General features: G+C 45.5%; 1 protein-coding gene across 5 annotated transcripts in view; it reads right to left on the bottom strand.

Moving 5' to 3' along the window:
• Positions 1-24,758, bottom strand: part of SACS (sacsin molecular chaperone) — a 115,539-nt gene extending 90,781 nt beyond the window's left edge. For 2 of the 5 annotated variants that reach the window (XM_032770964.2, XM_032770968.2), the window contains exons 1-3: positions 24,539-24,758; positions 22,011-22,562; positions 3,664-3,814 (exon numbers count right to left, since the gene is read on the bottom strand). In XM_032770964.2, coding sequence (XP_032626855.1) covers positions 3,664-3,814; positions 22,011-22,033 — 174 coding nt within the window. In that variant the 5' untranslated portion in view covers positions 22,034-22,562; positions 24,539-24,758. Of the gene's footprint in view, positions 1-3,663; positions 3,815-4,056; positions 4,552-22,010; positions 22,563-24,538 lie in introns of those variants that run through there. The other 3 variants (XM_075061664.1, XM_032770966.2, XM_032770967.2) reach the window with 3 other exon arrangements.
• Between the last annotated feature and the right edge of the window lie 732 nt (positions 24,759-25,490).

Raw genomic sequence — 25,490 nt, 5'->3', positions numbered from 1 at the left:
GGGGGGGGGGGAAAGCCGGTACAAATTACCGGGGGCCCAGCGGTCTGGAAGGGGCCTGGCTTCATCGGCCCTGTTTAGCTGGTCCGCCCTTTCTAGGGTTCCCGAAAAAAAATTTTCACCGGGGCCCAAACCGGCTCTCGGCAGCCCTGAGGGAGGATGCACTCAGAGAGGCCAGAAAACAGGTCACAGATGCAATTAGCCCTGTCACCATGACAACTGACACTGAAGATTATTTTAACTGACTAGATCTGTCATCTATAAATAAAGCAAACTTCACTTTATTTATAAAGGGAAAACAGTTTTACAGCAGATCATTCTACCTACTCAGTGTATGCGACAGTGGGAGAATCTGGCCCTAAGCAACTAGAGTTGAAAAGGTTGAAAATAACTTTTATAATTGCCATGACAGAGAAGAAAAGACTTCTATTTATATTCTTAAATATAAAATCAAAAATATCAGACTAACAATCAAGACTCTTTAGTGACTAAATGTTTCCAACCAAAAGACATAGTTCAGTAGCAATGCCAACCAAAAAAGTGTTGCTCAGACTCTTGGCTTCCTGTTGCATTTCAGAGGATGATGTGCTAACACCTCTTTCCGGCTGGTAAGATACCACAAAATGGAAATGGAGGGCTGAGGAGAGTAAAATAAAGAAACCTGTGACCAGTGTGGATTTGATTTAAATCAAATTGATTTAAATCATGACTTAAATTATGGTTTAAATCACTAGTCAGAAAGACTTGATTTAATCATGGTTTTCTACATAAAAGTGCATTCTTATTGGTTGTTATAACCTTAATACATATCTTCACAACTCACAGACAGATGTAGGTTTCAGTTTTAGAACATCACCAGACAGTTTGCTGTTGAAGAAAAAAATCCAGAATACTTATCATTGTTGTTTTAGTTAAATAAAACAATTTAAATGTCTGTCTGGTGATGTTCTCCTCCCAATACAGCATGGCAAGAAAATCCTCCAAATATTAATGATTAACCTGATGAATTGGAGATATTTCATCTCCCAATGACTTCATAAATATCTGCTTTAATTACCTTTGGTAAATGAAATAATCAAACATTCACTTTCTGATATAGCTGTAAAACTAATCTGAAAATTTTTCAAAATAAATCACTGTTAAAAAATGTATAGTGTGTACCTTCTAAAAATGAAATCTACATCTATCTCTGAGTTGTGAAGAATATGTATTAAGGTTATAACAACCAATAAGAATGCACTTTTATGTAGAAAACCATGATTAAATCGAGTCTTTCTGACTAGTGATTTAAACCATAATTTAAGTCATGATTTAAATCAATTTGATTTAAATCAAATCCACCCTGCTCCAGATTCTCCTCTAATATAAATAATCATCAACCAATTATCTCAATGCTTTCCTTGCAATAGGCTACATCATGCATGCACATACACCTCTATCCCAATATAACGCTGTCCTCGGGAGCCAAAAAATCTTACTGTGTTATAGGTGAAACCACATTATATCGAACTCGCTTTGATCCGCCAGAGTGTGCAGCCCCGCCCCGCCCCCCTGGAGCGCTGCTTTACAGCGTTATATCCGAATTCGTGGTATATTGGGTCGCATTATATCAGGGTAGAGGTGTATTATATTTAATGCTTTAAACCAGGGGTCGGCAACCTGTGGCACGCGTGCCAATTTTTAATGGCATGCCGAGATCCCAGCCGCCGGTCCCACTCAGCCCGCCACCAGCCTGGGTGAAGGAACTGCAGGCTGGCAGTGGGCTGAGCAGACAAGCGGCTGAGACCCCAGCTGGCAAGGGGCCAGCAGACAGAACCGAAACCCAGCCAGAACCCAGAGCCGGCCAATGCTGGGGTGCAGCGCGTCGCGCACTCCCAGCTGCCGGAACTCTCCTGCAGGCTGGCTCTGGTACCAAAGCAGCAGGCAGTCAGGCAAGTGAAAGGGGCCGGCGGGAGGCGCGGTGGAGGTGTCCGTGTCCCTGCTTGTCCTGCTGCCCCTCTCTCGCCACTGTGGCTGGACATCAGGGCACTGCAGGCACGTGCCGTCCCTGCAGCCCCTGGGGGAAGGGAGTGGCAGGCCAGAGGGTCTTCTGCAGGGCCAGCTCCAGCATTTTTGCCACCCAGCGCAGCAAAAAAAAAACCCCACCGCGATCACTATCTGCGGCAGCTCTCCCATCGCCGCTTCAGTCTTCGGCGGCGGGTCCTTCCCTCAGTAAGGGACCCGACGCCGAAGAGCCAGACAAGCCCTCCCATTCCGTTGGCCACTCCAAGCACCTGCTTGCTGAGCTGGTGCCTGGAGTCGGCCCTGGTCTTCTACCACCTCCCCCCATTTGCCTGCAGATGCAATGCCCCCACACAGCTGGCCCACAGCTCCCTTGGTAGAAACAGGAACAGCCTGGGGCAGGGACCCATCCACCATCCAGGTAACCCAGCCGCAACAGAGACTGTCCCAGGCCAGCCCCAAGTCCCCGTGCCCCCGGGACTTCTCCCTACACCCCCTAACCTCCTGCCCTGAACTCCTCATGCCACCCAACTCTGACTCCTACACCCCCTGTGCTCCCAGCCCTGACTCCTGCACCATTCACATCCCCACTCCAATCCCCCTGCACCCCAACCCCTTGCCCTGAGTGCTCCCCCACACACATCCCAGCCCCTGAGCTCCTCCCCCCTCGAGGGGGGTTGTAATAAGACAGTACCTGAAAGAAATTTAAGTTACTTTTACCCCTGACGGAACCCCAGACCAGCAGTGGACTGAGCAGGGCCAGTGGCAGGCTGAGAGGCTCAGCCCGCTGCCAATCTGGGGTTCCGGCCATCAGACCCCTGCAGCCGGCATCCAGACTTCTGGCCCCGCTCAGCCCACTGCTGGCCTGGGGTACCGGCAGCCAGCCCGGGGCTCTGCTCCTGGCCTCAGCCACTCCCAGCTGTGGCGCACATTGGAAAACTCAGCAAGGAAATGGATCATACTAAACTGATAAGATCGGCATTTTAATTTTATTTTAAATGAAGCTTCTTAAATATTTTAAAAACCTTATTTACTTTAAATACAACAATAGTTTAGTTATATAATATAGACCAGGGATCAGCAACCTTTCATTAGTGCTGTGCCAAGTCTTCATTTATTCACTCTAATTTAAGGTTTCACATGCCCGTAATACATTTTAATGTTTTTAGAAGATCTCTTTTTATAAATCTATAATATATAACTAAACTATTGTTGTATGTAAAGTAAATCTATAATATATAACTAAACTATTGTTGTATGTAAAGTAAATAAAGTTTTTTAAATGTTTAAGAAGCTTCATTTAAAATTGAATTAAAATGCAGAGCCCCTCGGACTGGTGGCCTGGACCCAGGCACTGTGAGTGTCACTGAAAATCAGCTTGTGTGCCGCCTTTGGCATCTGTGCCATAGGTTGCCTACCCCTGATATAGACTTATAGAGAGAGAGACCTTCTAAAAACATTAAAATGTATTGCCGGCATGCAAAACCTTAAATTAGAGTGAATAAATGAAGACTTGGCACAGCACTTCTGAAAGGTTGCAGACCCCTGCTTTAAACATTTAAATTCTCCATTGTCTTCACCAGGGAAAGCAGGGATGCTTCCAAGGCAACATATAAAGGGTATATCAGTCTGGCAGCCAGTCACAGGTCAGAGAACGACACTCACCTCTCTCCCAAGGTGCCACAACTTCTGCTCAGCGACAGGAAACCCAGTTTCTGAATTAATTAATGCCTTTAGGTGTCCGACAGCCGCAGAAGGAGGCACCTCGAATGTCTTGCAGCCCAGGCAGTCATGGAGCACGGTCACCCTGGCCAACCTGCGGAACACAAGGCAGAGAAGCTCAGGGTGGGTGGGGACAGGAGAGAGCTCCAGCTGCCACCAGCTCACCCTGCCCAGCTGGGGGAGCGAGGGAGAGGTCGCACGTCGCCCTTAAGGTGACCAGACATCCCGCGATTATCAGCACCATCTCGATATTAAGGGCTTTGTCTTATATATACAATACCCCTCCCCTCCAAAAAAAGTGTCCTGATTTTTCACACTTGCTATCTAGCCACCTACATCCTCCACCTCTTCAGCCAGGCAGCATCAGCCTGGGCTTCCCCCACAAGCGCCGAGCCGCAGGGAGGAACCGACAGTCGGGGCCCTGCATGCAGGCAAAGACGCCGCTTCTCGGGAGAGAGAACGAAGCTCTGAGGGGACAGGACCCGCTGGCCTTGGAGGCACGGGCGGGGTGATGCGCATGGCGAAGGCTCCGGGGATCCCGCGCGCTCCCTGCCCCTGTGGGGCTGCGCCAGCCGCCGTGCTCGGGCGGGGAGGAGTCGCCGATGCGGAACCAGGCCGGAGGGCCCCGCTCGGGCAGCCGCCTCCCACTCCCGGCCCAATGCCGCAGACCCACCCCCCTGCCCCGCACTCACATCCCCCCGCGGCCGCGGTCCCTCAGCGAGGAAGTGGCCGGGGGCGTCCGCCGCTCAGTGACAGTTGGACCCCGCCACGCTCGCGCCCAGCGGCCCCAGACACAAAGAACCGTTAGCTGCGGCACCCGCCGGGCGCTGTCCCCCACGCGGCGCCGCGGCTCCACACATGGCCGGGGGCGGGACTAAGCACGGGCGGCCCCCAGCGGGGACGGGCCAAAACACAGAACTCCGCAGGGGAGGCGGCTGTCACCAACCCCCTCCCGCTGTGGAGGGAAACCAGACTACCGGGGACAGGGAACTGCCCTCGCGTGAGACGAACGGCTCCTCTCCCCGGGCTGAGAGTGACACACACTTTACACAACAAGATTCTCCCCCTTACACCCACACACACACTGCACCAGACCCCTCTCCATCGCCACAGATTCACACACAACACAGCAGACCCCTCCCCATCCCCACACACTCCCATAGCAAAATCCTCCCCATTCCCACAGACTGACACACACCACACAATTCTCCTTCATCCCCATAGACAGCAACACTCGCAGCAGCGTCTTCCCCCATTCCCAAGGATTTTGAAACTCACCATCAACTCCCTGCATTCCCACAGACTACAACTCACAGCAAAATCCTCCCCATCCCCACAGATTGTGACACATACACCAAAATCTTCCCCATTCCGGAGACAGACACAACACAGCAAAATGCCCCGCTCGTCCCTGCAGTCTGACACATACATGCAGCAAAATCCTCTTTATTCTTACAGACGACTAGCACATGTAGAGCAAAATTCCCTACCCAGCGTTCCCAACAGACTTCAACCCATCCAGCAAAACCAACTAATTCCTATCCCAACACACTGCAACACTGCAAACACAGACAGCAAAATTCCCCCAACCCATTCCATCCCAACACAAGGTGATACAGGGCAAAATCCTTCTTATCCCCACAGACTATAATACGTGCTGCAAAAAGTTTTACCATTCCCAGAGTGAGAGAGCCTGCAACATTCCTCCTCAAAAGAATCTACACTATATACACAAGTTAAATACAGTACTCTTCATCTGTATCTGTAGAAGCATATCTGAGTATCAGTTCTGACCGAGATAAACTCAATATATGAAGTGGGGAGGGGTAAGGAGGGGTGGCAAAGGTCACTTTACCTCATATCCTTGGCCAGCCTGAAGCATATGTTAGATCAGCCTCAAGAGGCTGTTCCAGCAATCAAGAAAAGCCAGAGTGCAACAATACTCTAGTCAAGACCCCTGCAGTGAAAGGCTTATAAGTAAGGCTACGATTTTTGTCTTGGATATTTTGAGTAAAAGTCATGGACAGGTCACAGGCGATAAAGAAAAATTCATGGAAGCCCATGACCTTCCCCTGACTTTTACTCAAAATATCCATGATAAAATGGGAATGGACTAGGCAGCTGCGGGGTGGCTGGGAGCTCCGGGGTCCCCACCACCCATGGGGACTCAGAGCTCCAGGGTCCCCTTCCCCCCTCTCCAACGGTGGGGAGCTGCGAGAATCCCCCTGCCACCACCGGAGTCCCCCTGTTCCCCCATGGCGAGGGGCTGCAGGGGTCTCATGGCCCTGCTGCAGTGAAAGGAAGCTGCTGGGGTCCCCCTGCCCTGCGGTGGCAGATAGGGAGCTGTGGGGGTCCCCCTGACACTGCAGCAGACAAGAGCTACAGCGTACCCCCCCGTCTGTGGTGGCTGGAGTGGCCCACTGCTTCAGGTGGCAGCTCTTTGCCACCGCAGGAGGCAGCAGAACCCTGCAACTCCCAGCCACCGAGGCAGAAGTCATGGAGGTCTTTGGAAGTCACAGATTCCATGACTTCCACGATCTCTGTGACAAAATCATAGCTTTATTTATAAATGAATGGCATAGAGCAGCTATGGTGGTTTTACACCATCCAGGGAAGCCCCTTGGAAAAGAGAGACTCTTTGGCAGCCATATCCAGCATATTTAGGCCCCTTTAGGCTGCACTGATGTAGCTGTGCCACTGTAGCAGGTCTGGTGAAGACATGGTATGCGGATGGATGAGCACTTTCCCATCAGCATCATTACTCCACTTCTGTGAGAGGCAGAAACTGTGTCAGTCGGAGAGGATCTCCTGCCAACATAGCGCGGTGTGGACAGTGTGTAAGCTGATGTAACTTACGTATGTGGAATGTAATTTCCTGAGGTGGAATTTGTCCAGGACACTTTAGTTAACAAAGGAACCTACTCATGCAAATTGCCATGGGATATGGACTGACCACAAGTACTCAGAATCTCAATTTTAAGTCTTGTACAAAATCTGCAACAATTCTACTGCTTTGAAAGAATATTGGTGTCATCAGCTAGTTGTTTTTATGCATTTTTTTAAATAAGAGAAGCAAAGCAACAAACAGGACAGACAAAATTCCTAGCGAGGCACTGGCCAATTTTATAATGCTTTCATTGACACAAGCTGATACTTATAGTGCAATATACATAAAATAATCTCTTTATGATAGATATACTTTCCAGTTGTAGATTTTTAGTACTGGAATGACAATGTTATCTAATGATTGGAGGAGGGCACTGCAGAACTTCTAAATTCTGTTCCTAGCTCTGACACTGACATCGATCTTGAAAAAGGTCACTTAAACCTCCCTGTCCCTCAGTTTACCCATCTGTAAAATGAAATGACACTGACTTATTTCACAGTGGTTTTGAGGTCTTATACACTTCTCAGCATGCCAGCTCCATGGTGTGGAGCACACATTCCCAAAATGAAGGACAGTAAGCAACAAAAATTACAACGTGGGGCCTCATTTCCCAGCCTTTGTCTCACTTCACTGATCCTGAATGTTTATGGACAATAACCTTCCAGTTTCTATTCCCATTCTCCATTGCCTCTAATTTTTCCTCTATCACTCCATAGTACCAAAAAATTCAACTCTTCTCCTCGTACTCCATTTTCCCTCAAATGTTCCCTTTTCTCTACCTCTTTCCATTTCCTTCAAACACTCAATCATCTAGCCTCATTATTTTAGACAGCCAAAGGCTACTAGACATCCTCTGTGGTCCCCGTCAACAGACTATGATCCCTCACCCAGAAGAAGGATGTATAGGCAGCATCAGTCTGGAGTTATCCTCTTGAAGGGCAAAAATACACACAGAGAAGAGTTATAAAAAAGCATAGCAACATCTAGAGAAGTTAATGCAATTGCTTATGGGGAATACAGTTGGTTAGTGTTCTCAGGAAACAGTTTGGATTTGAAGTTTGCTTCAGAAATGACAAGTCTTCATCCATGGATTGGTACAGTTCATCTGGTGTTAGGGAGATACAAATTGGTTAATTAGCTCTTTTTGCTAATTCAATTATCTGTAACCAAGCTCCTTATCTTTTTGCGTATTGGCAATAATGATTGATTAACTCTTTTTCCCTGAAATGTAACAATGGGTAGACATCTTTAAATAGTGAATCATCCCTGAAAAGTGACTGTATAAAAACTGTATCTTCTGACTCAGAAGTACTCCTGGTATGTACTCAATACTATCTTCTGATTTTTAGTGACAAAAATAATTTTTTACTGGTTTTTATTTCTGTTAGAACTGTAGAGACAACACAGCTTTGGAAGCATGAATGGAATTCTACTCCTTGTGCACATCAACAAAATCGTTTACTAAATCATTGCACTGTGCAAACCCATTGAAGATAATGGGTCACACAAGTAAATTTGGCTTGCGGAACCTTTATTACTGATGATCATATATTATATGAGAAGGAAAGAACTCATTTGACTCTCACAACCCAGGGTGAATCTGCAGGAATTGCATTTAAAAGAAACATCTTTTTACTTCCAAAAACTGAGTGCAGTTGACTTGGAAATGATTGAGATGATAAAACATGAAAATCCGAGAATGGCATTTTTACAGTCACTTTTCAAAGTACAATAGCAGTTTAATTTTCAAAATAAATACGTAAGAGAACATTTCCTTTAAGACTGGATGGCTATGAAAAAGGAGTTCTGCTTGGCCAGTGCTATAGAAATTGGGAGACATTAAACACAATCAAGATATGTGGAAACAAAGTTGTAGAGTACGAATGCAAAATGTATAGAGCCTTCTGCAATGTTATCATATTGCTATAAAATGAAATGAAAGCAATCCTCAGAATGGCCATTTCCTTGAAAATAGAAAACTGTAGTTTTCAAAATGACTAAGCATATTCATACTCATCTGGAACAACTGTGAACACTGGCAAGGATCTGCTGCATTGGAAGATGTGAGTCCCTTCCATAAGCAAGAAGGGATATTACTGTGCAGAAACGGATGGGAAGGAGTCTGAGGAAAGGAAGAGTGAATGGGGCCATAGAAACAAATATTATTGGGTTACTAATTCAACAGGAAGCATACTGCTGTAAAAGATATGCAACTGCAGCTGCTAAAATTCTGCAGTGCTAGCAGGCAAGTAAGAATGACTCAATACCACTTTTAGATTTAAGACAATGCACTACTAACAAAATTAAAACCTTTTAAAACGCAGTAAGCATTGCACATTTGTTTTACACCTAATTTCTAAGCCAATTCCTTGAATATTTATAACAGCATTTTTTTAAAAATTAGAATGTTTAAACATTTCAAATTAACTAGAGATGACTGACTGTACTAATCAGTGAAATCTTTGTCTGGCTTATGCTTTACTGAACAGCAAACTATAGTACAGTACCATATTTATTAATCTAATTTCAAGAACCTTAAGAATAAATCTACCACTCTCTAATGTCACATGCACACTCTTTTTAGGGAAAAGACTGGAAAAAGTTGTAATCAAACCATTAGTTAGATACAAAGCCAGATCATTTATGGGCTAAATTCCGCCCTTATTTATTCCCTGTGGACCCCCATTGACTGCAGTTAAGGTGGAAGAGAAGATGCATGAAGGCAGAATCTGGATCTAAATTATGCCTTACTAGAACTGCTTCAATAATAGCAAACAAACGAGAACACTCATTTTCTTAAAGAAAAAAAGAAAGGAAAATCATAAAGATTATATTTGTGGTATATTTACTTTTAAAAATAAAGGACAGAGTCTGGATTGTGAAAATGTCTGATTTAAATAAGGTTCCTGGTTTTTACCTGGTTTGTTACATAATTTAAATATTTTTGCTGAAAACATTTATTATGGGTTACTCTATTTTATGTGTAATCAATATTCGTAGTCTGCATGCACTCATCATTTGGTTCCATTACATTCAGATGCTGAACTAGCTCTAAGTGGTTGTGGCACTGATAAAAATATATAATGACAGTGGAAGCTTTGTTTCTCTTCCTTTAGGGAGCTGATGCATTTCTAAATGCATGTACCCATGCCCAAATACTAAAAGTATGGATGCATTAGAAGTACTACTCTACTACTACTAATAATAATAAAAAGATTTAAAGGCAATGACTAGCTGTAGTTTTTCCTTTCCGCTACATGGCTTTTGCTGTCTCAGTTACATATAACTGAATAAGAGAGCAATAACTATTTATATAGATGGCATATTACAAATACCAGTGGAGAGTGTTTAAGAGATTATAAATCTTGTTTCACTTTACTACCTGCGTACAAAATAAAAAGCAGAGCAACGGGGCACAAATCAGTATAAAAAAATAAAAACCTTTTAGTGAGTTTCTGAGCAAAAACTTACTTTCAGCTCTGACCCTAACATACATTGACAGACAAAAAGCTCTCAAAGTTTTTTAAGGCCCACAGAGGAGGAACTATGTGCAACTCTAACTATGGAGCAGTTACTGTATCTCCATAACAAATATTAAATCACGAGGTTTATTTATTCAAATAAGCTCAAACAACAAAAAACAACTAGTAAAAAAGACTTGATGTTCCAAATTACGCAAAAGAACAAACCACCAGATGGAGGACAAAAATAATTTCATAAATTGCTCTTTGGAATATTGTTTTGGGAGAGATTGTAGTGCTGCAAGTAGTATAGCTAGCATACATTTCCTATCTATAATACAAAGTATTATTCAGGCCCATTTTCTATGATAACAACAGCCGTGAAATGATCCTGTTAATACTTCAAAAGTAGGTCTACACTGCAGGCTTGCCACATACTGTGCTGTGCATTTTTGTCCAAACTCCTGTATTATCCCCACTCAAAGCCATGCCATTCCCACAATTTCCTGTATCTGTATCTTCCGGCCCTTCTGCCTACTCACTTCAGAGTCACCCTCTATGCACTGCTACCTGTCAGTTCACATACCCTTGCTTGGAATTTATTTCATTTTCCACATCCTGCTCTAGTTTCTGACCAATTCAGCCCAGCTCCATCTTCCATAGAAGATGCTAGCATGCTGTTGGCTGTCTGGAAGAGCACATGGGAGTTCTAATTAACCTCAGGTGTAAGAAGCCTCCATACCATGATCATAAAAGAGATGTATATTTTTGGAGCTTCTATGAAACCATCTCAAAGAGACTGAGAGATGTGGGCATCCACCAGACTGGTGGGTAGTACAGGGAGCAGATGAAGCAGCTATCCCACAAGGCCAAGGATGGAAATGGCAGGTTTGGCAATGTTAGCATTCACCGCTGCTATGAGGAGCTTGACCAGAGTTGCCACTGCCCCAAGCACAGAGCCCACCATCACCTCTGACATGCTCCTGAACTCAGATGGCCTTGTTTTCAGCCTGATGGAAGAGGAGTATGGGGGGTAACAGCACACGAGACCATGGCAGAGTCTCAGTCCCAGAAACAGACAGCAGAGTTCGGCCAGTTGGGCTTGTGGACATTCAGGGTCTATTTTTGCAGCTGGACCTGGGGAACAGCCTGGAGAGTATGCAGCATAGGGTCAGTATCTGAACTGAAGCCTGGTAAGCGTTACCTGCCATATTTGTTATTATCATGATGAAAAATGTGCTTTTAAGAGAGAGGGCTTTACAGGTTATGCTCAACAAAACTATCATTAGGGAGGATGGTACATGCAATAAAGTGTGTTTTGCATCAACTGAGGGTGGATATGATACTCTATACCTTGGGGGAACACCCTGTAACCCCCATATTCATCATTTGTATTATTTGTATTATATTATTCTAATATTTCATATAAAGCATGCCATGTAAGGTATTATGGGAAAGGCTATGATCTATTAAAAGACATTGTTCTATCTAAACATGTATATCATTAGTGCTTATGAAGTTATAAGACTGTGTTCTTGGTTGTCACTAAAATATGCTGTGAGTTAGGAAACCGTCCAGATATTAGCTCCCCAGAAAAAACAAGGGAGATAACCAATGTTCGTGTCGAACAACCATCAGCAGCCATTGTCCAGCAAGTTACAGTTCAATGACTCACTTGCATAAGGCCATACCAGGTGAATTGTTCAGCCTTGCCTGGTGACTCAGCAATGCCCACCAGACATATCTGGACTTGTTTTCTCCAAGCACATGGAATGAGGATGTAAAATAGAGGACAGAGGCTCCATGGTTTGTCCTGTCTCTTCCCCCACCTATGCTGAAGGCAACGAGAACACTGGAGCTGAGGAGAGTGGTGCCAAGGCTAATAGGGAGAGCCTGTGTATGAAAGACTATACCCAACCTGCAGTATCCAGTGGGGCAAGAAAAACTGCGTAGTCCAGATATTGCTTAGTCTAATAAGGTTGAGAATTTAGACTGCGTGTTTATCTTTTATTTTCTTTTGGTAACTACTCTGACTGTTTGCCTATCACTTATAATCACTTAAAAACTGTTTATAATCAATAAACTTATGTTAATGTTTGTCCTTACCAGTTTGTTTAACTGGAGTGCTTGGTAAATATGCTCAGGTTACAAAAGGTGGTGTAGGTCCCCTTTCCATTGATGAAGTGGTGAACCGATAAATAAAATTGCATTGCTCAAGAAAGGATCTTGAGCAGTGCAAGATGGTATATTCCTGAGGTACAAGGCTGGATGCTGGGAGGGCGGGATTTGGCTAGTGCCTTTCTCTATGTGATTCATGGGTGGCTCTGGGATCATTCATGCAATCTAGCTGGGTGTGGCATTCTAAATGCGGTTGTACTGAGTGGTAACAGCATCTGGAGGGGTTTGCTGCTTGTCACCAGTAAGGCATTGTTAGAGACAACCTGGATCAGTGAATTAAGGGGGCACAGCAGTCCCACAGTCCCAGGTTGTACCTCGGGGATCCCGTCACAATGAAAGCCATAACATTTCCATAACCTACTTTCTTCTTGTTCTTGTACCACAGTGAATCCATGGACTGACTATGTTAGCAGGAGGTTATGAACAAGACAATGCGTAAAGAAATGAGAGCAGCACTCCAAAATAATAAAAAGTTGCAATCTGGCTTTATCTATCAGAGGGGTAGCCGTGTTAGTCTGGATCTGTAAAAGCAGCAAAGAATCCTGTGGCACCTTATAGACTAACAGACGTTTTGGAGCATGAGCTTTCGTGGGTGAATACCCACTTCGTCAGATGCATGTAGTATAAATTTCCAGGGGCAGGTATATATATGCAAGCAAGAAGCAAGCTAGAGATAACGAGGTTAGTTCAATCAGGGAGGATGAGGCCCTGTTCTAGCAGTTGAGGTGTGAAAACCAAGGGAGGAAAAACTGGTTTTGTAGTTGGCAAGCCATTCACAGTCTTTGTTTAATCCTGAGCTGATAGTGTCAAATTTGCAGATGAACTGAAGCTCAGCAGTTTCTCTTTGAAGTCTGGTCCTGAAGTTTTTTTGCTGCAGGATGGCCACCTTAAGATCTGCTATAGTGTAACCAGGGAGGTTGAAGTGTTCTCCTACAAGTTTTTGTATATTGACATTCCTAATATCTGATTTGTGTCCATTTGTCCTTTTCCATAGAGACAGTCCAGTCTGGCCGATGTACATAGCAGAGGGGCATTGCTGGCATATGATGACATATATTACATTGGTGGACGTGCAGGTGCAATCTGGCTTTATGCTGACGCAGAACGTAAAATCTGGGGGATTATTTCCTCCCCTTCCTCCCCCTGCCACAATGACAAAGAAAAAAATATGCTCCTTCATTATCGTGGCAAGCATTTTCACCTTAGATGGACCAACCTTCTGAGCCAGAACTCTGGAGTACAGGACTGTCCAGAAGCAGGAGAAACACAAGAGGGACAAGGATGCGATGTTTGGCAGTGAGGTCTGCACAAGCGAAGAGTACCTGGAGCTCCAGAGTGTGAAAGAGAAGCAGGACATGCAGAGGGAGGAGAGACTGCTCAACAAACTCCTCAAGGAACAGCAGAGGAATAGACGACAGGACCATCTGCTCATGGAAAGGCTGATCAACTTGGTGATCAACAGGGTGCAGCTGCCAGCTCCAGTACCAGCTCCACAGCTGCACCCTTTGACAGCTTCACCAATGCCCACAGAATCTCCTCCATGGTATCACATCCTGCAGCCAGTGCAGGAACTGGAAAACTCTAGGGTTGGCTGAGCCATTGACAACTCTATGAACTGGAGTGGACAAATGTACCCTGTGCTCTCCATCCCCATGCAACCTATAGCCCCACACAACCCTTTGCAGCCACATGCAACCAGGCAACACATTCTGCCAGAGGGAAGGAGAATAGGAGGAGATCTACAGACAGCTGCTTCCGCTACCAGTGAGATTGATTTGTGAGGCTTGGAGTTTGGGGTTCATACAATTTCATTGTTTTACTCTGGTTTTGAATGTTTTGCACAGACACACGTACACTTCTCTTCACACTGCACACTTGTTACTTCCTACTTATGAAGAAGAAGCTGTTACGCCTGTAATGGTTTAACTTTTTTTTTATTCTGTTGTTTGGTTAATAAATTGGTTTGGTTGTACAACAGGTTGCTGTGTGGGTTCTTGTAAAGGAAGGTGGACCTAGGAAGTTGTGTCATAAATTTTTAATTAAGTTGCAAAATCTCACACATCACATGAAACCCACAAAACCCACAGTTGTATAATACATCAGTAAAAATTGATTACAGGTTGATCAAAACTGTTAAAATCATCACCTCATTACAGGCCCCCATTACAGCATCATAGCTCATTCACACCAACTTGTGGTGCAAGTATGCAGGCACACAAGGCATCACTTATTTCCCTTGCCTGCCTGGACCCAGCACAAGTGATCAGTGCACTTTCTGGTAGCCGATACTGGGTCTGCAAACCAGTAGTATCTTGAATCCACACCATGCAAACATACTCACCTTTAGCCTTGCAGAGTTCAACAGGCCAAAATCATATGGCCACAGTCAGCGACACTGAAATCCAAATGGTTTTGTAGGCAAGTGCCATCTTGCCTTCAGCTTGTGAAATGTGCAATCCGTCACCATCCCACAATGAAACTTCCTGTGGCTGGTCCTCTGATGTCAGGGTATGGTTTTATGAGCCATGGCAGAAGTACGTAGGAGGGGTCTCCCAAAATAAGTAATGGGCACAAACACCTTCTTTATAACAACATTAAGAAGGAATAAGGTCCCTCTTTGTCGCATCATGTAAATGTCAGATCTCCTCATCACCTTGGCATCATGCACCTTTTCGTACTTCTCGTATTGGTGTTCATGAATTTACTTCAGTGGTCAACCCAGGCCTGAAGAAGAAGGGATTCGAATCCTTTGCTGTAGACATATTTGCTTGCTCCTTCTGGTGGGAAAATTATGGGTACCTGTGCTATCAAAATGGCCACAGTCCAGTAGGGGAACCCCATTCTTTTAAAGCCAGCTATTATTTCACAGGATTAATCACCTCACAAACCTCCACTACCATAACCCTGATAGTTAACTTCCCAACAATAAACTGGTTTGGCTCCAGAGAGCAACTGTAATTTGCTTTTGTACTAGTAAGGCCTCCCTAAGTTGAGCATTGTGGCACTAGAGAGTCAGGGAAAGCTCCTCACACAACTCCCTGAAGATCTGCTTCCTCATGTGGAAGTTCTAGAGCCATTGCCAGTCATGCCAGATATCTATGACAATGTGGTTCCCACCACACTGTGCGAGTTCGATCTTCTCCTGCACCAGAAGCAGAATGTATGGCAATTGCAGCAAGTACCATAACTGTCCAGTCTGCCATGAATGAATCGCCCTACAAGTCCCGCCACCTTCCATGTTTCAGAAACTGCTCCTGAAATGCCACCCGGAGTCTCACTGAACATCTATTCCATTGCATAAAAAGTTCACCCATGGATCAGCTCATCCAACAAATCCATGGCTTGTTCCTTAGGTGGAATGGGCTGTGAGGAATGTGCAGAGCCAGAAAAGCTTCTGCTAAATGTGGCGGGCTAAAACCACTTGCTGTACAGCAAGGACAGACAAGTTCTCCCATAATACACCACACACCAATATGTCAAGCATCTCCAGTTGGTAAGGTGCAAAGAACCCTGGGATAAAGCTCCAGAAATCCTAGTGCTAAACACATGTGCCTGCAGCACTAGTTTATTGGGTATGGGGTATGTGCAGCTCTCCAGTGTGGCCCCTCAGACTCACTAAGGTCAACACCAGGAGCAAAGAGCTGTTTACCTCATGGTAAAACTGAAGGCCCGAGACTTTATGAAGTTTTTACCTCAGGACAGCTCGTGTGTGTCAATTATCTCAATGCAAAAAATACACCTTTTTTAGCAATGAAGATAAGGCTCCTGAAGAGTTTTAAGTATCCTGTAGCAGCATCCTCACTGTATTACTAGCTCGAGTGACAGCAGCACTCAAGTTTCAAACCACACCCCTTATAGGCCAGCTAGCTCGAGTTTAGGCACCACATAACTCGAGTTAGAGATTTTTGTATGCAGATGGGAGTCAGGTTAGAGGCAATGCTTGAACTATACCTCAAGCTAACACTGCAGTGAAGACAAGCCCTAAGACTAATAAATGAGGCCCTTCTGAGAAGGAAGTTTCTTTTATTTGATTCTTTTATTTAAGTAGAGGAGCCTCTGATGGTTTGTGAAGGGGCGTTTCGAACTGGGACTCCACCACACTAAATATAACTTGAGAGTACCAAATATACACAACGTAGGGACAGCTTTAAGAGTTGAAAGCCTAAAATTAGTCTTGAAATCTCTACTTATTATTATTATATGTATTGCAGTATCTCCTAGAGCAGGGGTGGGCAAACTTTTTGGCCTGAGGGCCGCATCGGGTTTTGTAAATTATATGGAGGGCTGGTTAGAGGAGGGGGTCGTGGTCCGGCCCCCACCTCCTATCTACCTCCCTGAACCCCTGCCCCATCCATCCACCCCTTCTCCCTGCCCCCACATCCAACCCCTCTTCTCATTCCTGATGGCCTGCCCAGGACCCCTGCCCCCATTCAACCCCCTGTTCCCTCCCAACCACCCCCTATCCACACCCCGGCCCCCTGCCCACCACCCCAAACTCCCTTGCCCTCTATCCAAGCCCCCTGCTCCCTGCCCCCTTACTGCGCTGCCTGGAGCACCGGCGCCTGGCGGCACTACAGCTGTGCCACCCAGCTGGAGCCAGGCCATGCCGCCACCGCCACCCACGCAGCACAGGTCAGGCTGGGCTCTGCAGCTGTGCTGCCCCAAGAGCTCACAGCCCCGCCGCCCAGAGCATTGCACTGGCGGTGGAGAGAGCGAGCTGAGTCTGCGGAGGAGGGGGAGGAGGGACAACAAGGGAGGGGCTGGGGGCGAGCCTCCTGGGCCAGGAGCTTAGGGGCTGGGCAGGACGATCCCACGGGCCATAGTTTGCCCACCTCTGTCCTAGAGACCCCAATTGACACTAGAGCTTCATTATTTTGGGCACTGTACAAATACAAAGATAGGCCAAGCCCTAAAGCGATTACATTCAAGATACGACAAGATTGGGAAGGTACACAGGAAGTTTGTAACAGAGCCAGAAATTTAACCCAGATTTCCTGAATCCCATTCCAGTGCCTTAACCATGAAACCATCCCTTCTTTCCACCAAGTACATCTAGAACTTGTAGGTGCCTAAGTGCTGATTTAGACATTTAAATATAGATATAGGTCCTGATCCTTCACAATGTTCCACACTGGAAACCCCCTATGTCCATGCAAAGTCCCAAGGTCATCAGAGGGGTTCACTGTGGGTGTGCGGGAGAGGGGGTGTCTATCTGTCCTGAGCAGTGCAGGCTTGAGGCATTATATGCCATACACAGGTTTGAATAGCTGACCATAATTGTAATTATGAACATATAGATACTGTTTCAGTTGCTGCCTGACAAATCCATATTTTATCAAAGTAGAAGATCTGGTAAAATACTGTTTCAAAATCTTTAAGATTGACTTTTTTTTTTTTTTTTGCAGGAAAGAGACTCCAGCGGGAATCCTGAAAAATGCAAAAGTAGTCTAATGGAAGCTCTTTTAAATATAAATGTACATAAAAGCATAAACTGCACAGAACTTGCAAGGAGCAGGAAGAATGGCATTCATTATATAATTGATATTACTGGTTATTTATCATCTCAGTGGTACAAGGTCCCTAATTTAAAAATTTATTAGCGTCCATTGTGTACTTCAGGCTGAGGTACAGAATTAAAAATTATTGACAACATAATTATATATGATGCAAAACTCTGCTCTCAAGCAATACAAATTGAGTCATTTACTCTGCATGCAAAAGCGAAGCATGTGCCCTGTCTTTAGCATGAAAAAAGTCATCTTTCAGAGTGAAAAACAAGCACTAATGAGTATGAAACCTACTCTTCAAGCCAAAGGAAACCTGGGAGACACTGCAGCTAGGTCACACACTCATCATGTAAAAAAAGTCTTATCCAAGGGAAATTAAATCCTCTCTGAAAAATGAAGAGGTGACCTCCTTTCACTGTAGAGGTTCCAAGCCAATTAACCACCGTGAACTAGAGAAAGGGGACTAAAATCAATACCTTTTGACACTGAATCAAAATAAGTGCTTATGCTGTGGCCCAGGATGTCTGTAGTACAGAGGTGAGCAAAAATTTTGGTCTGAGGGCCACATCTGGGAATAGAAATTGTATGGCGGGCCATGAATGCTCAGGAAATTGGGGTTCGGGAGCGGGACATGGTGAGGGCTCTGGTTGGGGGTGCTCCAGGGTAGGGCCAGAAATGAGGAGTTCCGGGTTTGGAAGGATGCTCCAGGCAGGGGAGTATGGTGTGAGGGTGGTGGCTCTGGGGTGGGGCTAGGGATGATGAGATTGGGGTCTAGGAGAGTGCTCCGGCTGGAACCAAGGGGTTTGGAGGGCGGGAGAGGGATCAGTACTGGGGCAGAGGGTTAGGGGGCGGGGAGAGGCTCAGGGGTGCAGGCTCCGGGTGGTGCTTACCTCAAGCGGCATGGTCCCACTCCAGTTGGGAAGCAGAGTTGGGGCTGCTCCACACTGCTTCTGGAAGCAGCTGACATGGCCTGGCTCTGGCTCCTACACGGAGCCACGGCCAGGCAGCTCTGTGCACTGTCCCATCCGCAGATGCTGCCCCTGTAGCTCCCATTGGCTGCAGTTCCTGGCCAATTGGAGCTGAGGGGGCGGCACTTGGAGCAAGGACAGCATGCAGAGTGGAGTGTCCTGGCTGCCCCTGCACGTAGGAACTGGAACAAGACCATGTAGCTGCTTCCAGAAGCAGTGTGGAGCAGCCCCCAACCCTGCTCCCTGGTTGGAGCGGGGCCATGCCTCTGCTTCTGGGAGATGCATAGAGCGGTCCCCAACCCTGCTCCCTGGCTGGAGCATTGGAACAGGGCAAGCACCAGACTCAGCTCTCCAGCGGGAGCTCAAGAGCCTATTTTAAATGGCTGGTGGGCCAGATCTGGCCCGTGGGCCGTAGTTTGCCAACCACTGCTGTACTATCTCAGATATCCTTTTCTCTGCATAACCAGCTTGCATGTGCAAAAGTAACCCCTGCTCCACAGCCAAACCACAGAATGCGCAACATTGTTCAGACAACCCAGTGACCTCTGACATCAATCTGTTAGCCTTAAATGTCAAAGATAAAAGATAACTTTCTTTCTTTGGATTCACAAATGTTTGAACACCGATACCCATTTTCTTTCCTTCATTTTACCTGAGACTCTACACATAACAGTAATTGGAGGGAGGAGTAAGTTTAGAGAGCTTCATCACACTGCAACAACCAAGGAAAAAAGGCCCCTACACCACCACTCTTTCTAGGCTCCAGGGTGGAGAAAACACCTCTTATCTGATTTTTAAAATTACCTACAGATGGCCAAAACTTGTATATCTCTCCTTCTCTTAAGGTCATATGGAGGGATAAACTCCTGCCCTAGGGATGCTGTTCAGGACAGGGAATTGTGGGGCCTGGGAGATGTGGCTCTATTTCAGTCCTTGGTGTCAGTTTAGAAGGCTGGGGATATTTCTAGCAGTACAAGCTTTGTATTTGAAAGGCGTTGTTCTCTATTTCTTGTAGATCAGATTAATGAGGGATAGAAAATTTTTGATTTTGACTTAATCATTTAATATTGAAGAATATATCATTTCCACTAAAGTTTTACAGAGTTCAAAAGGAAACAACAAATAACCATAATTAACTGTGATAAAATACGCAAACAAAAAATAAAGTATAAAAAAATTAATACTGAAATATAAAATTAGGAACAAAATAAAATCAGACTAACCACAACATTAATAAGAAACATCTTTCACTCCTTCTGATCCATGATTAATTGAGAAATCAAATAACTTGTTTTTAGGGTAGAATTCTCAAGTCATGCATAAAGCCAGCATAATCAAGTCTGTGTGGTTTGCCTGTGTGGGGTTTGGAGAGGACATCAACCCACATAACCCCAGGGTAGGCTACAAGGCTTCAGATCAGCCCCTCCATGGCCACCATTTCAGCCTAGGCTCAAATAATGACCCAGCCTCATCTACACTCCCATGCAGGGGACCCTGACCAACTTTCACTTTTCCTCTCTCTAATGCATATTCCATGTCAGTGCAGAGTTCACTGCTCAAGTGGACAGAATGTGCAGTGGCTGCTCTGTAGATCCTCACATCCATCTGCCTGAATCACACTGCACATGTACATCAAAGGGATTCCACAGAGCAGAGAGAAGAAGGGCCTTGCACGGGCCTACCATCAAGGGGTGAATTCCACCCACAGACAGCAAGAACACTTCAAATAACATCTCACAGGCCAAGTCAACATTAAATTAACAGCTGTGGTCTCAAAGGCCTCATTTAGATTCTCTGTTCATAGGGAAGTTACTCTTTAGCTCAGGGGTGGGCAAACTATGGCCTGCGGGCAGGATCCAGCCCATCAGCCATTTTCAGCTGGCCCTCGAGCTCTCGCTGGGGAGTGGGGTCTGAGACTTGTGCTGCTCTGGTACTCCAGCCAGGAAGCAGGGTCAGGGGCCACTCCACGCGTCTCCCAAAAGCAGCAGCATAGCCCCACTCTGCCGCTCCAGCTGGGAAGCAGGGTCGGGGGCCATTCCACGTTTCTTCCGGAAGCTGCAGCCATGGCCCCACTCCAGTTCCTATATGTATGGGCAGCCAGGGGGCTCCAGTCTGCACACTGCCCTCAGCCAGAGCACCGCCCCTGCAGCTCCCATTGACCAGGAACAGCAGCCAATGGGAGCTGCAGGGGTGGTGCCTGTGGACAGGGCAGCAAGCAGAGCCACCTAGTTTCGGCTTTACGTAGGAGCCGGAGTGGGGACATGGTTGCTGCTTCCAGGAGCCACCTGAGGTAAACCCCACCTGGAGCCTGAACTCCTGAGCCTGTCCCCATGCCCCAACCCCCTGCCCCAGCCCCGATGCCTTCCCACGCTCCAAATCCTTCAATCCCAGCCCGGAGCACCATCTTGCACCCCAAACCCCTCATCCCCAGCCCCACCCCAAAGCCCGCAACCCCAGCCAGACCCTGCACCACTTCCCGCTCCCCAACTCCCTGCCCCAGCCCTGATTCCCCTCCTGACCTCCAAACCCCTTGATCCCAGCCCACAGCACCCTCCTACACCCCAAACTCCTCATCCCCAGCCCCACCCCAGAGCCTGCACCCCCAGCCAGAGCCCTCACCCCCCTACTCCTCCGCCCCAGCCCAGATCCCCCTCCCGCACCCTGAATTCCTCATTTCTGGCCACACCCTGGAGCCCACACCCCCAACCAGAGCCCTCACCCCCTTCCACACCCCACCCCAATTTTCTGAGCATTCATGGCCCGCCACACAATTTCTATTCCCAGATGCGGCCCTTGGGCCAAAAAGTTTGCCCACCCCTGCTTTAGCTGGTAGCCAGGGAAACAGAACATTGAATTCAGGCCTTGCCAGGTGCAGTAAGTGAAGCAGCAAAATTATTTTCATTGTCATTTTCAAATATATTTGTCTAAATGCTTAAGCTAAGTGTGGATTCTGTAAGTAACTTAAGAACTTATGGTCAGATTGTGATTCTATTACTCATAGTGGTGAGCAGCTACTCACCTAAGGTATGCCATTGATTTCAGTGGAAGTACTCACATGAGTAACTACTAACCAACATGAATAAAGGGATCACAATATGGCCCTTCAACATTATTGTGTAATTTTTAAGCACTTCATTTTACCTTTATGAACTGCACCTTTTGATAAACTCCAAGTTCATTTCAGGCAATCTTGCTCCCATTTGAAGCCAATGAGAATATGAGCAACATCAGGAGCTTTGACAGTCACCTTATTCTAATAAAAGTATTTCACAATGGTTAACTCATTTACCTGATCTTATCCTTGGTCTTCATTCTCTTTTTTCACGTGATTTTTTCCTGCTAAGAACATGAAGCAAACATTGAATTTATAAATTAAACAAATTATTTTTTTATCTTCTCTGCTTGAGTGTCGTCGTCTCTTTCTCTTTAAAAAGCACTCCAGAAAGCCCAATCCTATGAAATCCCTCTCATTGTTCACTCCATCCCTTATCTCTGAAATGTGGCTGTGCTTCTGACTGACTGCTCTTTATCCAGATTCCTTGTCAAACCTCCTGCTCTCAGTTGTTCAGAATGCTCGCTTGTTACATTTTCAGCAACAATGGCACTTGGCAAGCACAGAGATCTTGGTTTCTTTCTGCAACTTTAACTGAATTCACACCATCTTCTTCTGTAACTGATTTTTTTCCATTTTGCGGAGAGAGAGTGAGAATGTGAAAGATGTTGTTTCTGTTTTCCTTTTCCTTCTTTTTACAGGAAGCCAAGACAATGTTGGAACCAAAGTCTGCCCTGTCTTAGCTCTCTGGTCTGCTAGCAGCCACTTTTTAACATCAGTTCTGGGGTCCTGAAAGAAGAAAAAGAAATGAGAGAGGAGAGTGACATTAATATGGAGAGGAATTGAACTGAAGGGCATGAAAAAGTCGTATCCTCTGAGGACAAGCTGCAGTTCCTAGCTCTAAGTGAGTCATGTTTCTAATTATAAATGACTCTGTGCATTACAGTACTGGCAAGCACGTGGAGGGCAGAAACAGAGCTATGCCTTTTTCTCCCCCCATACACTACTGTAAGTATACTGACTAAGAAGCAGGTTTTCAGTTTCTCCCTCTGCCTCATTATGTGCTGCAAAAGGCTCCTGGAGAACCTAAGAGCCCCATGAAGGGTTTTGGGCAGAATACTTCTAAAGAGTTGTTTTGCCCTTGGAATAAACTAGACTGCAGACAGAGGAGGCGATTAGATAGATTGCAGCTAGGTTTACAGGGAAGGATACAAAGTCTTCACCTCCTATCCCCACTTCCAGTTATATAGATCATCCTCTACGTTATGCTGTCCAAACACTCAGTATAGTTTTCAGGAACAATGTACACATTCCTTCAAACTGAAACACAGAATTTACTGCCATTAGCAACCTGAATAGTGCCTACTTGATGCAACACATCCACTGCCAAATTGCTTAACTGATTCATTCACTATGCATATATAAATGAATTATGCAGTATAAAGCCATTTTTAGCCCTTTCCAGCTTCCTACATTTGTTTGCCCAGTGATTTTTTTCCTCTCCCTTAGTTTGTAAAAATGCATTTTGGTTTAAGGGGGAGAATAAGTGCATACATTCCCCAGTCTTTCACTTACCGACTCCCCCATTACAAACACACACATCCCTAATAAGTGGGGTTCAACATAAGTCAAGTGGACAAGGTTTGTAGAAACTCCTTCTTAAAATATTGACAACATTTCACTGTTCTCTCTCTGTGCAAATGTAAATTCTTTTCTGTATCTCTCACTGGGCTCTGAGCTAGTAGGTCTCTTCTTAAATGTATAGCATACCGGTTTGTCTCCAACTAGCATCCTGGGGACCCATTAGCCACAAATCTAACCAGAAAATAACCGAGGCTGTGCTATAATATGTAAATATGATCATTGTGAAATTATCAGATTAAAATACAAATAATCTGGATTTTTTTGTTTTGGCTTGAGGTTTTGCATTATTTAGGAATCTATTCAGTTAATTTGTACATGAAAACCAAGGGAATGTAAAACTGAGAGGAATTTTCAGTGGTGCAAGTAGGGTGGTCCGGTTCAGTATGCCGTACCAGTAAGATATTTGTAGCCGGTATGCTGTACTGAAAAGACACATGAGGGGCAGAATGTGGGGCCGCTGGGTGGCCTCACAGCAGCAGCTTCTCCAGCACAGCTGTACTGCCCCTTGCCCTGCCTCTCCAGTCCTTCCATGCAGCTATGTCTCCTATCTGGGGTCTGTACCACATCCCCAACCGGAGATAGGGCTGGGGGCAGTATAAGCCACGTCGGAGGAGCTGCTGGTGTGGGACCACCCAGCAGCCCCATGTTCTGCTCCTTTTGCTGCTGCAGTTCTGGAGAGCCCTGTGGTTCAGAAGTCTGCAGCACAGCCAGAGGAAGACAAAGCCCCCACAGGTAACAGGGAATGGCTCACAGGGAGGGGACGGGAGAGCATGGGGGCCCTGGGCTGGGAGCGGTGAGGAGTCATGTGGGAGGTCACGTATGGCAGTCTCATGCCTCCCTTTGTGTCCCTCCTATGAGTGCAGTATACCAGTAAGAAACTAATTCTATTTGCACTGCTGATGATTTTGGAAATGGCATTCCCAGTGTAATGTCTTTGCAAATAAAATCTGGCACATATACTTTTCCAGGCCTTCCAATAAGTAGGCTCAGCTTGTTTTTCTATCTATACAAATGTTTCAATATTTGCATAGCATAGAGTCCAACAGAAAAGTAACACAATCTTAGGTGCTACTTAATTAGTTACAACCATTTATGCAAATCAAGGAAAATCTTGACCCAACCTTGAGGGATGTGGAGAACGCCACAGAATGCGAAACTGGTGCAATTCTACTGCAGAGGGAGACAGGGTCTAGGAGGTCACACAGAGGTTGTGCACCTTCTTTGCAGTGGAAAGCTCAACAATTCAGGGGTTCCCTGTGCACTGTGATGCAGGAGCACTTGGAAGTCAAGACAAGGGAGAGCCAGCGGAAGGGCAGGGCCAAAGTATACACTTTCCCCAAAAAACCTGCAGAAGAAAATAACTTATGAGAAATTTCAGGATGATTGATTTAGTTTTGACCATCTTGGGTAGTGGGAATGTCAAAAAATAGGCTTAGAATAGAAAGCTAATCACAACCTTAACTATTGAAAGACCACCTCTCCATAATTAATGGGTAACACACATTCCCAGAAGCTATTCTCCATTTCTATGCTCAGTTTAACATGGGTCTTCCTTTATTATGTTGATCTGGGGGAACTGTTTGACTTCATTTTTGATTTTGTGCCCAACACTGTATATGACCTGAATGCTGAAAATGAGGTATGCTTTACAATACTCAAACTAAACCCCATTGTCCTGATCATGTATTAATAGCTGTGAGCAATCTATATCCCCTAGGATAAATGAAAAGCCAGATTTGCCAGGGAATTCATGTGTTACTCCTATTAGTTTTGAAGTTCCCATGGAAAACAAAAGTACGGACTAGTATTCTTGACAACTGTAGCTAATCAAGGAAATGAGACACTACAATGTGCCTAAATGCAGTTTAGATATAATTGATTCACTCAGAAGCCAATTTAGCTGAAGAGGAAGTTAAACCATGGCCAGTAAAGGCAAATCTACACTGTGAAATTTACATGATAATCCCAAATCCGTTTGGTTTTGCCTGTGTAGATGGGATCAAGTGGTGGTATAACCATGTTACTGGATCAAATTACAACCCTGATGAACATAATGATATGATTCCAGTAGTG

This window comes from Chelonoidis abingdonii, chromosome 1, assembly GCF_003597395.2.
Source record: "Chelonoidis abingdonii isolate Lonesome George chromosome 1, CheloAbing_2.0, whole genome shotgun sequence".
In the NCBI taxonomy this organism is placed as follows: domain Eukaryota; kingdom Metazoa; phylum Chordata; order Testudines; family Testudinidae; genus Chelonoidis; species Chelonoidis abingdonii.
The sequence above is the reverse complement of the archived record's forward strand: the minus strand, read 5'-3'. Positions and strand labels throughout refer to the sequence as shown.